The 13,994-nt window shown below is 44.6% G+C and overlaps 1 protein-coding gene across 6 annotated transcripts in view; it reads left to right on the forward strand.

The window, feature by feature from the left end:
* Positions 1 to 13,994, forward strand: part of SEL1L3 (SEL1L family member 3) — a 142,307-nt gene that overhangs the window by 48,542 nt on the left and 79,771 nt on the right. For all 6 annotated transcript variants that reach the window (XR_014310623.1, XM_082726748.1, XM_082726750.1 and 3 more), the window contains exons 10-12: positions 3,279 to 3,490; positions 4,738 to 4,917; positions 13,443 to 13,562. Coding sequence is in view for 5 of the 6 variants with exons in the window: in XM_082726748.1 (XP_082582874.1) it covers positions 3,279 to 3,490; positions 4,738 to 4,917; positions 13,443 to 13,562 (512 nt within the window). In the remaining variant the exon portion in view is untranslated. The remainder of the gene's footprint in view (positions 1 to 3,278; positions 3,491 to 4,737; positions 4,918 to 13,442; positions 13,563 to 13,994) is intronic.

Consider the following 13,994-nt stretch of genomic DNA (forward strand, 5'->3'; position numbering starts at 1 on the left):
CTTGTTTTCTGCTTTTTGCCTCCGTTAATGATGAGCCTGCCCATGGCCGCCGTATGGTATTGGTATTGGTGTAGAAAAAAAAAAAAAAAAAACTGAGCAAAACAATGCCGCACTCCTGGGGAAATAGGAAGGGTTAAGGAGTTGGGGTGCTGGGCTCTTGTTTCTTAGCTTCTGGGGCAGGAAGCCAGAAAATGGGACTGTGGCTCCTTCTTCTATTGTGTGTGTGTTTGTTTCAGTATGCCCGTTCATCTCCATAAACAAGCATGTTTTTTAGTTACAGATCGTCTAGAAAAAAAATATGCATATGCTAAACCAGATGGGTGAAATTAACAATTTCATTAAACTAATTTTGAAATTGCCAGTTTATTCACCACTGGTAGCGTGGCTTTGCTTTTCTGATGCAGTTGGAACTTGAACTTTAAAGAATGTGCAAAAACAGCAGTTTGACTTTAGACTTTTTTTTTTTTTTTTTTTTTTGCAGAAACTTGTTTAGATTCTGCAGAGGAAATACTGATTGGTAGTATTTGGGGGAGGAGTTAGAAGTTTTAATATGCAAAAGAAATAATGAAGCCTTTTCAATCTGCTTCGCTTACAGTCTGCAGGTTTTTTGTGCTAAGGCTTTGAGTTTGGTGAAGGATTCCCCTTTTGCTCCCTGTTCTCCAGCAATCCCGGCTACCTGCGCACTCTTGCTAATGATTTCTGGGGTTCTGTGCCAGGGGTCAGCTGGGGCAAGTGTTTCATTTGGAGCTTCATTTGGTTTGAAGTCTCCTCTCTCCTCTGAGCCCACAAAGCTCGTGTCTGCGGGTACTCAGGCAAAACTGATCATCTTGGTTAGGTGTTTGGCAGAGCAGGTGAGGGGGAATGAATCATTAACAAAATGTTAATGTTGCTTTGCTCAGAATTTGCACAGAGGTGCATCTGAGATGAGTACCTATTTAAAAGTAAATGTATGAATAGGTAGGAGTAGGATTTATTTTGCAACTTCATCTGAGTGCTGCAGTGCATAACAAATCCAGTGGAGAAGGTTCTTATCCTGCCTAATGGTTGGGTAGAATGGAATTCTCTCAACTATTCAAAGGGAAAATCCAAAATGAGATCCCCAGACTCCTGGTGGAAAAGGGTGTTATTATTCAGATATATCCCAACAGATGAGCAGAGGGAAATGTTCAAGGATGTTCACTGCCACGTTGTTGGTTATAGCAAACTCACTGGAAGCAACCCAAGGGTCTAAAAATAGAGAACTGGCTGGGGACACAGCACTGCTACAGAATGCAATACTAGCAAAGCTTTAGAAAGAATGGGCTTCTAATAGCCGCAGACAAATACTCATGAAACATGGTTAATTTAAACAAGAAAGTTGAGGGTCAGAATTATAGAAGCTTTTGGAAAGAAAAGGCATGTGTATCAATACAGATAGTTGTGTATATGAGTTTTAGTCTGTGCAAAGGGAAAATTCTGGAAGCATACACACCAAGCCTTTAACAATGCTTGTCTTCACTATTAAAGAGGGATCGGGAGAGAGGGCACTTCTGATTTTATTTTATACAAATCTGTATTGTTTGATTTTTTTTTTTCATAAACAAGCAGCTATTTCTTTAGGGATTAAAAAATACAGAAAGAGAAGTAAATTCCATTTGTTCAGTGAGGTCATTTTTTCATGTTCAGCAAGCAGCTATTGCTTGGGATCGAGAGAGTAAAAGCAGACCCCGCTGTTGCTTTTTGGAATCTAGTAGATGGCTGGGGTGAGGAGTTCCAGGAGCCAGGAGATGAGACTGCCTTGGTTTGGGCAGGGGTGGGCTCCTTTCCCGCAGCTCAGCAGGTGGAAGCACGTGTCCCCCACTCAGGGGGCAGCCAGCCCTCTTGTGTGCTCAAAAGGACTGGCACCAGCTCGTAGCCAATGGCTTGGCTTTTGCAGTATCATCCTTGGATCCCAATGGCCTCTGTTTTTAGCATGGACTCTGCGAGGGACTTGCCCTTAAGTAAATCCAATCTCAGACCTGCCCATTTCAGTTTTCCCACATTGGAGATTCATCGCTGTTTACTCCTTAGTTGAGTGCTGATAGAATGGGTCTCTTGTTGCCTCCTAAAAGTTATTAGTAACATTTTTATTTTGGATAGAATGAAGAAAAGAAAAGAAACATGTTGGACATAACAACTTTTAGGCAGATGCAATTTTAGTCTTAAATAAGTTGATCATGTCTCTTTAAACCTAAATAATATCTATACAATCCTATATGGTCCTTTGTAACATATCATCTAATAGATACAAAGAATAGAAAGTAAACATTTGTTGCCTAAATTAAGGAACGAGAGAGATGAATGGTGTAGACATACTTTGGAAGACTGTCACCCTTACGTTATAAGGCCATATAACTTGCTGGTTTGGGCTTAAATGCTTATCAGATTTATGGGATGGTTAGGTGAAAGGAAATATCGTACAGCTGAAGGCAGTTGCATAGAGAAGGATCTACCCATATTGGTAAGGTACTTATTAAGACATCTGGTTGCCTATTCATCAGCAAGTCGGTGCAGCAGAGTAAGTAGGAACGGCTTTCGTGCCTCGCAAAGCTGAACTCAAAATTGGGCTCAGCCACTGGCTGGGTTTTGTAATGTCGGACAGGTTAGTTGATGTCTCCAGGCTTCAAACTCCTAATTGGAAAAGTGAGGACACTAATAATAGTCCTACCTCATAAAATTGTTCAGATTACATGACATAATTTACATAAGACACCTAATCCAGTATTTGGCATTTTGTAAGCCCTCCATAAAAGTTGACTCATTCCTTTCGTTGTATTTAGAAACCCTCAAGAAAAGCTGGAGGGAAAAGATAAGAAAGCACCTCAAAATAAGTTTCGTTTGCTCAACTCTTTAGAGCAGCACCTAGGAACTATTTCTGAGGTAAAACACGTTCTTCTTCCGAGAGTCTCAGAGAGAAAAAAAAGTCTCTCTGGAACTTTCAGTGGTCCTGATTTGGTGGTGAGTTACACTGAGTAAATTACTCTCTGGAGGCTCTTTCTCAGCTATATATAAGGCATATCCTTTTTCCCAGGATACTAGGCTGTCATTCAGTGCCAAAGGAAAAGCTATTTGCAGAATGACACCGTGGCATCCCCGAAGGGTTTCATTTACCTCCCTGGAAGGTGGTATATTTCAAGGCTCTGCAGAACAAGCCATATTAATAACTCAGGTGGTTTAATTGGCTTTTCCCTCTTCTTTCTAAAGCCACGTCGATCCCATGGTAATTAATTGTGTGTGCTGTGAATTGTGGTTATTTACAGTGCCAAAGAACCAGAATGAATCTGTATTAGAAATCGGCGGGAGGATATTTGAGAAGGCTGTAAAGAGACTCTCCAGTGTTGATGGTCTTCACCAAATTAGCTCTGTAGTCCCCTTTCTGATGGATTCTAGCTGCTGTGGATACCATAAAGCATCCTACTACCTCGCAGTCTTTTATGAAACTGGATTAAATGTGCCTCGGGATCAGCTGCAGGTAGAGTATTTCATGGGTTCCAGGAACATCAGTCACCCGCATTATATTTGCAGAGTAATGCTCTCATACCCCAGGTGGAAGATGGACCTGTTCATGCTCCGTGGAGTCCTTTAAAAATCTTGACACTCAAGAAAAACATCCTAGAGCTCCGTAAAGTACAGGATCTTCTTCTTTCAGAGAGTGAGAAAGGGCTCTTTCTTTCTGGACACAAGCTGGGGGATACGACGATGTACTCTAAGGAAGAGTTGGGGCACTCCTTCAAGAATAGGGGCCTCTCACCCAGTTCTTCTAACTACTTAACTCTTTTGGCTGTAGGACCATTATCCAGCATGACTGGATAGCTTAGTGAGCTAAGTGAAGTCATTTGGACCTCTAAGCAAGGACCACCAGCCTTCTACCATCAATTCAAAAGCCATAGCAGACTGTTTCCTTTGTGGTTCTGAGACCCAATTAATTACGCCATTTGCCACATTTGCGATCCCATTTATATAAGTGCTGCAAGTGGTTCCTGATTACTTTACGTTTTCAATTCTGCACACAGGATTGTTCTTCTTGGATTTGAAGAAATTTATGTTGTTTAAATCTGCCCAGGGAGTTCCATGTTCCTTCTATGTGACTGCTTTTTGTATGTCTCTGGCTTATTGGAGGTTGTGACTGATGGGATGCTTTCCTGAGTCCCCAAGCAGTCCCCCACAAAGGTAGAAGAGTGAAGAAGATTGTAGCCTTGTCTCTTTCACAAAGTGGCTGGTGGGCCATAGACACATGACTTCAAGTCTCTCTCTCCCCTCTTTCCTCTACTATGCAATGAGGCTGTTAGACCAGCTGACCTCCAAAGACCCTTCTCAACACTAACATTCTGAGAGTGTAAGGTTAGGACATGGCCACTATTCATATCATCTGCCGTAGGTGAGGTAGGTGAAGAGGACCAGGAATCCTTAGAACAGTTGACAGATACACAAAAAGATTCTATGAGAGAAATCAGGGGACAATCCCTGTTTTCATGGAGGGAAGGGCCAAAGTCAAGGAATCATAATATTAAGCATTAAGAAGGACAGAGAGCTAGAATTTGTAAACCATTAGAAAGTTGCTGTGGTTTCTTTCCTAAAAAATATTTTTAAAGGCCTGTTAACCTGTTTCTGGAATGACTAGGTTCATATATAGGAATAGGGCCAGATGACATTTAAGTGTGAGGATTTTATGACCTTTTCTACAATCCTGTGAACACTTGGTAAATTTCTTCCTAACAGGGCATGTTGTACAGTTTGGTAGGAGGCCAGGGTAGTGAGAGGCTGTCTTCAATGAATCTTGGATACAAACACTACCAGGGTATTGACAATTACCCCCTGGACTGGGAGCTGTCCTATGCCTACTACAGCAACATTGCCACGAAGACACCCCTTGACCAGCATACACTACAGGGAGATCAGGTAAGATAAAGAAGTGGGTGGAGATGGTTATAGCCCTGTTTATGGGGGCTTCCTGAACAATTTTATACAGCGTCTGCACCTGTGGCCGGCTCATTTTCAGGTCTTCAGAGGATGCGCATAATTGAATGGAGAGAAAAGCTATCTTGCACTCTCCAATTCATATTTCCTGGCTGTGTTCTTAGGCTGGATGCAGGAATATTCCTACACCCATGCATGAAAAGCTCTTCATGAGCCAAAGAACCACCATGGGAAGAATAGATTTGGCCCTGGACAGATTTCAATTTTGCAAAAAATGTGTACCAGAAACATAGACACCTTTTCTTTGTTCCAAGACCTTATAAGGGGGTGGGTCTGGAGATATTAGGGATTGGGTCAAATTGAGCAGGGGCAGTAAGCCAAGGGCTCCCATCAATGTGCAGCCAGCAAGCAGGGTCTGGTGTAAGGAAGCAAGCTCCATCCCCAGCTATGTTCCCAGGGCTGGGCACCTTGAGAAATATCTGTCCCCATCGTATGAGCCTTGTTAGCTCAGTGCTTCCAGGTGACTGACAGGTGATATTTGAAGCCTGCCTCAGCCAGATTAAGGTTACCTAACTCTAGCCTTTAGTTCCGTAAGCTTCCAAATCTTATTGACTCATTGGGCCAAGATATCTGTGACTCACATCTGCCAAAAAATACATAACATGTTACATTGGATCGACTGATGGTTTGTTTTGAGGACCATGAATAAAAGGGTGTAAGCAGAAGTGCTGGTGTAAGAATTCAAGGAAAGCTGCCTCTACTTGAGGCAGGTCTGCATTCCGTGGGAGTACACTATGGCGAGGTTGGCTTCTTGAAAAGTATTTGTATGTATGCTCTTTATCCAGGAAGGATTTAAGAGGTTTTGATGGTCATAGCCTTTGAGGTGGTCAAGTTGAGAGGAAATGCAAGCCACCTCTACCAGGAGTTGGCAATTTTTTCTCTGTAAGGGGCCAGATAGTAAATATTTCAGGATTTGCTCGTATAGTCTCTGCCAGGGAAAATATATGAGCAAATGGGAAACCTGGGTTTGTGCACTGTAAATAGTACATAAGCTGCATGGCTGTATTTGGCCCCAGTGGTGGCCATAAACTCTTGATTGCCCCTGCTTCTGTTTGGTGAGCCCAGGGGATATGCCCGGCTAGGTGAGGATCGTGGAACTTTAGCCTCAGTGGCTAACTGGGAAATTGTCTACTCACTGGTCCCCAGTGCTGCCCTTGGATTGCACTCAGAAATCCATAATGCAGCAAATTTGCACTTTGATGATTGGGAGTGGATGGCACCTAGAAAGGAAATAATGAAATCTACAGTGGCCACCGTATGGTTTCAAAATAAATGACTCAAAGGTATATGCTGTCAGTGACCATTAAAATTGAGTCGAACTATGAAACACCAAATGACCATCTATAGAGCCATTCTAATTCCATCAGAAAATGGTGATTTCTACTGAATAAACTCACATAATCTTGTCATTATTGTTTGTATTCCCTCAGTGTATATAAGCTACGTGAAAAATTGGACCTCAGTTTGACAGGAATTAATTTATGAATCCATAAAGTTGTTGTTGTTGTTCTTTAGAAAGGAATTATTCTGAAAAAAAAAAAAATCTGTACAAAAAAAAGAGCCACAAAATCATAGTGTGGTTATTCTACTCAGCCTAAATGTGTTAATAATGTCCTCTATGTATACATTATACTTTTAAGAATTCTAATTCAGCATAAATTAGCAATGGGGAATGGCATGTTGCTAACAAGCTCCTTTTCTTTTGAAGATTTGGCACATGCAATGTTACGATTATGAAAGAAAATGTTTAATTGGTCAGAACCAGGGAAGATGAATAGAGGAGGTCCATCTTGCAGCTGAAAGTCGTGTGATTAAGAATCACAGATAAGAATTACACAGTTAGGAGAGTTGTATCCTCACTCATTTTCTTAAGAATGTGTAATTAATGGCTTCTTGAGAATTTAAGCAGGTGTCATACATTGATTTAAATGTCCTTTTGTTGAGAAATCTATTAATCCACCAGCAGCACGTAACAAATGAGGAGATACGGAAAGCCAGACCTCTAATTAACAAACCAAGGATTCGTCAGTAACTCCTTCCTTAATTCTTGCTTCATTTTCTCTTTTATGTAACTTGTGGTTTACATCATTTCATCTTCTTTATTCATAATCCGCATCATGGTGACATGATTTAGCAGGACTCTGCCTCCGGTGAAAGAGAATGAAGCAGCTAGGTTTTGTTTGTTTTTGTGTCTTAATCGCAAATGAGTTTCTTTCATTCTCACTGCTCCTGGGAATTTGGTCCACTGGGTTTGGTCCACTGGGTTTGGTCCCTAGCTTCCTCACTGTGCACCTGCTAGAGGGGCAGGGGTCTCATCCACATCCCTGGTGTCAACTGCCTTCCACATACTGATGACACTCAGACCTTCTTCTCCAGCTGAGATTTTCTTTCTTACGTAAGAAAGAATTGATCCCCCATCTGCAATCATAACACACTGTGACAGCAACACGCCACCTCCCCTCTCTGTCCCCCAAAACTCCTCCATGGGTGACACCACTGTCCGTGGTGCTGGCAGCCAAGGAGCCGCCCTGTCCCCCATCATCCCATCAGTTACAGTCCTCCTACCTTTACCTGCCCATTTCTCTCTGATCCCCAATCCTGCTGCCCCAGGTGACATTTGGCCCTCATCATCTCTGCCCTGAGCCACTGGACAACCCCCTGGTCTGGGCTGAATCGTGTCCACCCTTTCCCATCCCCGTTGAAGCCCTAACCCCCAGTACCTCAGAATGTGACTCTCCTTGGAGGTAAAGGCTTTAAGGAGGTAACTCAGTTGAAATGGAATCATTGCAGGGGGAGGCTGGGGTAATATGGCTGGTGTCCTTACAAGAAGGGAGTAGGGCACAGATAAAAGAGCAGGATGACCACAGGAGGACACAGTGGAAAGGTAGCCATCTGCATGGTAAGGAGAGAGGCCTTAAAAGAAACTAAACCTGCTAATATCTTGATCTTGGACATCTAGCCTCTAGAACTTTGAGAAAATAAATGTCTGTGGTTTATGCTGCCCGGTCTGGGGTGTTTTGTTGTGGTGGCCACAGCAAATCAATCCACATCCTGACTGGTCTTTCTGTCACTGGACTTGTCCCATCCATTCTCTTCTCATTGAGGCCAAAGCAGGCTGTCCACAGTCGAGGGTCTCAACCTGGTGGCACATCAATTTACCTGGGGGTTTAAAGAATAGCTCGGCTCAGGCTTCACCCCGTGGTCTTGAAGTGGCAGACTGGAGAGGCCGGGGCATATGTGTGTATGTGTATGTGTATTAGTTTGACCTTTGAACAATGTAAGGGTTAGGGACCCTGATGCCCCCACATATTTAAAATATGGTTTATTTAAAATACTTAAAATTTTATAAAAATATTTAAAAGTCCACGTATAACTTTGACTTCCCTGAACTTTGATAGCCTACTGTTGACCAGAGCCTTACAGATAGCATAAACATCTTTTGTATATGTGTATTATATGCTGTATTCTGACAATAAGGTGAGCTAGACAAAAAGTGTTATTAAGAAAATAATAAAGAACAGATATTCATAATACTGTATTTATTGAAAAAAATACAGACTTGTAGGTTCAAGCCTGTGTGGTTCAAGCATATTTAAGAAGCTCAGATGCTCGTAATGTGCAGCCGGAGTTGAGAAGTGCTGACCCACAAGATCTCAGCTCAGCTGGTCGCTTGGCATAGGAGGCTTTCCCTGATCTGCCTTCTGTTTCTCCAGCCTCAGCTGTCAGTAATCCCTGCTCAGCCTGTCTACTCTGGTGACACCATACTTTTGGCCACAGGCTGCTGCTCACACCTCCTGGCCTGGTGTGGTCTCCTCTGCCTGGTTTGCTTTTCCACACTCGCTCCCCTTTTCCTGCCTGCTGACCCCCCTACTTGAACCCTGGACTCAGACATCACCTCCTCCTTCAGATGTCCTGTTATGGGGGGAACATGGTACCTGGGTATACCCCCGTGATTGCCTTTAGGATGGGTGCTAAGGACAGGGTCACAGAGCTGACTTCCCCAGGAGACTATAGGCTCCCTGACACAGGCTCCTTGTCTGTTCATATCTGAAACCCCAATGTCCAGCGCTGTGCTTGACACACCCATGGGTTTGCCGATGGGACAGTAGATGGGGTAAGAGTGTGGGTGCATCCAGTGACAAACGTGGAGTCATTACACTGTCCTGTTGACTCTCTGATGCTATTTGATGCCACCAGTGTTCAGTGGACCACAAGCACCAGGAGCTCTAGGCCCCTCTCACTTGGAGCCTTTCTGTCCCCTGGTTGGGAATCTGGGGTACTTATCCTTACAGCTGATATCACTCCATTCTTACTTGAATAAAAATCTCTAAAATGTTAAATTTTAACAAAGAAAACACACACCCCTTCTTGGGAGCCAGGCATGATAGCTGACTTTAAACATCCCGAGAGGCAGGTTCTGACTGGCGGTTCCCACCGGGCTTGTGGGAAGTAGCGAAGGCAGGCAGTTTAAGTGTAGGCTCCTGAGTCCCTGGAGGGTGGGGTGGAGGGGGATCTGGCTAAGCCGTTGTATCTCGCAACTCCGGAGAATACAGGGGCTCGGGAAAATGCAAGCTACCCAGTTGCAAAGTCGAGGTTTTCAAATTCCTGCCCTGTCTTCCTTTCTCTCTATCAAGTCTATCTCTGTCTCTGTCTGTCTCTCCCTCCCACTTCTCTCTCACACATTTCCCTTGCTCTGTCTCTTTTTTATTTCTCTCTCCTCCTCTCTTCCTGTCTCCACCACTTCCCTTGCCCTCCCCAACCCCTCCCTACCTTCCTATCTGCCCTGCCTTGTGCCCAATGGCAGACAGCTGATACGGTGTGAGCACGGCCCTTGTAGCCGGCAGGCTGAGCAGAGGGAGTGAGTGTAAAGCAGGGGGACGGGCAGTGTGGCGTCTCCTCTGACACCGGATGTGGGGGCTCTGAGGACAGCACGGTCTCCAGACAGTGGGCCCCCTCTGACCTGTTCAGCAGGCCGGGATCTGAAATATTCATTCTAGAGACCTTGATTTATAACACAGCAACAAACAGAACCCCTCAGAAGCCGCAGAAATCCCGGCACTGGTCAGCGTGGGGCCTCTCGGTCCCTGGCCGCCTCTACCCAGCTCTGGCCCCCACTCCTCACCCCGTCACTCTGCCCAGCACAGCTTCTCCCTGGCTTGGGATGTCTCCATCTGAAGCATCATTCTCCGGTCACAAAACATGGTTCGAATGAATGAACCACCATGCATTGCTTGTTTGTTGTGGTTGTTCCTTCATTGGATGTCCTTGTAGGCAGTGGGCTTTCACAGAAGGCCCCAGGCATGTGGCTCTGATGTGGCTCTAGTGGCCACCATAGTGATTCCAGCACCAAGGAGAAGCCATAGGGACCCCAGCACCACGGAGAGCAACCAGCTGCCTGGGAGTGGCAGACCATTAAGGTGTGGCCCCAGAACCAGTTTTGCCTCGTTTGGGTCCCAGGTCTGCAGTTCACTGGGTGTGAAATCTCAGATAGTTTTCCTCACCACTGTCTCCGTATAGCTTTTCACCCGTCAGGTGGGTGCCACGATGGTGCGCATCTCATGCAGTCACTGTAGCTTGAGTAAGTGGGTCCACATGACGTGCGCTTAGTGGAGCCCAGCCCAAGGTATGAGCTCTCTGAAATGTTTCCGACCCCACCGCCCCCTCCTCAGATTCTGTTTCTTCCATCTTCTAAAGCATAACATTCTCTAGAGAGACCGTCCCCACAATGGAAGGCCGAGAGCTGCACAGAACCACAAAGTCCACAGGAGGGTGGATGTTCTGAACTGCTGTCAGCCTTTGACGTGTTAGGGTGAACTAAGGACCTAACAAATGATGAGTTCCATTGCTGAGAGCTTAGCATATGCCATCCGCTCTGCGAAGCTCTGTGTATACCATCTCGTTTGATCCTCATGCAGCCCTATGAGGTCAGCTCCCATTTTACAGAGCAGGCAACTGAGAGACTCAGAGAAGCTAAAGAACTGCGCAAGGTCACACAGCAAATGAGTCATGGGGCCTCAGTTTGAACCTAGGCCTTTCTATTATAAAAAAATAATGGCTGACATTATAAAAAAATATAAAATATATTTTAATATAAAAATTATATTATAAAAAATATTATAAAAAATAATGGCTGATAGGTTGAATGCTTTTGATATAACAAGTACCATGCTAAGCTCCGTTTTGTGGATGCAGAGACTGAATCTCGGCTCAGTAAAGTTAGTGGCCCAAGGCCCATGGGTAGTTAGTGGTGAGTTAGAGTTCCCCTTGGTCTGATGTGAAAGCTTGTGCTCTTGATGGCCCCGTCCTGCTGCAAAGCTTGATGGCACGACCCAGATGAGTAGAAGGGGCTGGGCCAGGGGACAGTGATACAAAGGACAGAAGTGTTCCTTCTTCTTCAGAATTATGCCCAGCTGCCCCAGAATCCCCCATAAACATGACCTTTGCCCAGACCCTCCTCATGACACTGTTTGAATTCACTATGTCTCCGGGAAGACAACGGAACATTGAATTCACTATGTCTCCGGGAAGACAACGGAACAGTCTACCATTTGCTTCCTCTCAGATGTATGAGCCCTTCACTGGTGGTGAGGCCCGTGAGCCCCACTGCTGGCCAGCCCGAGTTTGACTCCTAAGTTTGAAGAACTAAATATATGATCTCGGATGAGTTACTTAACTTCTGAGCCTCAGTTTCTACATCAGAGAAATGGGAATATTGGCAGTGATATTCTTATAAGGTTGCAAAGAGTCAATGAGCCAGTCTTGGGCAAAGCATTTAGAACAGTGATATATCCTCAGTGAAACATCAGTGATATATCTTATCGGGATAGATGAGTGACAAAAGTTAAAGAGAAAGAAACAAAATGAGGAGAAGAAAAACAACCAAAAATCAAAATACCCAAGTTCTCCTGTTAAAAAAAGAATTCTAGCTGGGAATTCCATTATTTGAATAACTCAAGCTTCAGCCCAGTTCCAGGTTCATCACAGATAGTAGAGTGTCCCATGGAGTTGGAGCTGAAACGCCAGCTCATTGGCCACACCCTTGTCAGAGTCAAGGAGACAGAGTGGATTCTAGGGCTTTCTTGCTAGAGGGCAACACTATGGTGAGCCTGAAAGCACTCTGTCTTTGAAGTTAAGCCAGCCTGGCTTCTGTGCCTGCCCTACAAAGGGACCATGAGCTCATGGTTTCACCTTTGGGGCCTCAGTTTCTTTGCCTATAAATCGAGGACAGTAATATTTGGGTCGCAGCCTTTGGTGAGGATGAAGTGAGAAATAAAAATTTTAAATATCCGGCACAGAGATGGTTTCAGTAAAAGGTAGTGGGTGTCATTATTCGAACTGTTACTCTTCACTTGGTGGCCTCCCCAGGTGAGACACTGAGCAGGATGTGACACCTGCTGGGGGCTGAGCTCCAGCACCGTCCCCACTTTCCAGCTCCCACCCCGCCCCCTTGCCCCAAGAAGGGACCTGCCAGTTTCAGGAATGGGGCTGCAGGCCAGAGTTTGTGAATATAAGGACGTTTCTTAACTAACAAACAAAGAGGGTCAGAAGGGAAATCAGGCCTGGCTCCTTGTCCTCTGAGGCTTCTTTCCCAAACTCATGCAGATCCAATTTTTTTCACCATCTGCCCGTGGCATGTGCAGGGTGTGGGAAGCCCGTTCCAGTACCCCTCATGGCATTGTTAAATAGAGTTCATTATGTGTAAGGAGAGACCGTGAAACAACAGAACTGGTCTCTTGATAAACAGCCAAAATTTACACATCAAAATGAGTCTGATTTTCTTCAGAGGAGTCGGATACCTTGGAGGCTGTGTGCCAATTCAAAACATTTTGTGAACTCTCCCTTTGGGTTCATCCTTAGAGCCTCTAGCACATTCTTGCTCGCATCCTTAGAGTGAACATGCCCTCTTTTTTTCCAGGGTAGATTTAATTTTTGGAAATAGCCAAAAGACATTTGAAGCTGAGCCCGCTAAATAAAAAGGGTTAGTCATGCAGGATAATAACACTTTGGGATAAAAAACAAAAAAACAAAACAAAAAAAAAACCCAAGGTTATACTTAGAAAATATTGATTTACCCTTTTTGATGCTGTGTGTAATCTGGCTCTGAAATCAGTAGCGTGAAAGTGGTCTTCTGAACAAGCTTGAGCAGCAGAAGCAGAAGTGGAGGAAATTTTGCCCTCCCAGGGGAAATGCTTTGATAGGAACAAAAATGCCCATTTGGATAGATGTGATGTGATACATTCATTTCAGAAGAATCTGATCTCGTGGCATCGTGAGCACACCTCATATTTCAATTACTCGTATAGTTTTTACTTGAGCAATTGCTAGTTTAAGAATAACATCCTGGCTCTTGCATGCCCAAGTCATTTGGACATTTCCCTTCTCCCTCTCCTTTCTTCTCCTTCCTTTTTCCCTCCCTCCCTGTCCCCCCTTCCTTCCTTCCTTTCCAGGCGTATGTTGAGACAATTAGACTGAAGGATGATGAAACGCTCAAGGTACAGACCAAAGAGGATGGAGATGTCTTTATGTGGTTGAAGCATGAAGCCACCCGAGGCAATGCGGCAGCTCAGGTAAAAATGTGGTCCACTGCTTTGGAAAGCCTATCGATTATAATAGCCCAGGTTCTGCCACAGTAAAAAACAAAAACAAAAACAAAGAAACAAACCTTACTGGTTTAAAGCAACGTGGGTTAGTTTCTTACTCCCGCTACCTGTCTGTTGGGGTGAGCATGTGCTGTGCTCTCGTAGACCCCTCCCCGTGGAGCTAACGGGGGCGTCACTGCAACACAGGCTCCCATAGCCACGGCAGCAGGATTCTGCTCAGAAGTGGCACAAGCCATCTCTCACATTTTACCGGCCAGCGTAAGTCACGTGGTCTCTCTTGACTTCGGTGTAGTCTGAAGTCTGCACCCAGAAGGAGAGAGAGCTGCAAGGTTTGTAATCTGTCCTAAAGACTACCATCAGACACTTTAGGGCACTGATAGAAATAAAAAAGAAGCATCT

Source organism: Mustela nivalis (assembly GCF_964662115.1).
Source record: "Mustela nivalis genome assembly, chromosome: 4".
NCBI classification, from domain to species: domain Eukaryota; kingdom Metazoa; phylum Chordata; class Mammalia; order Carnivora; family Mustelidae; genus Mustela; species Mustela nivalis.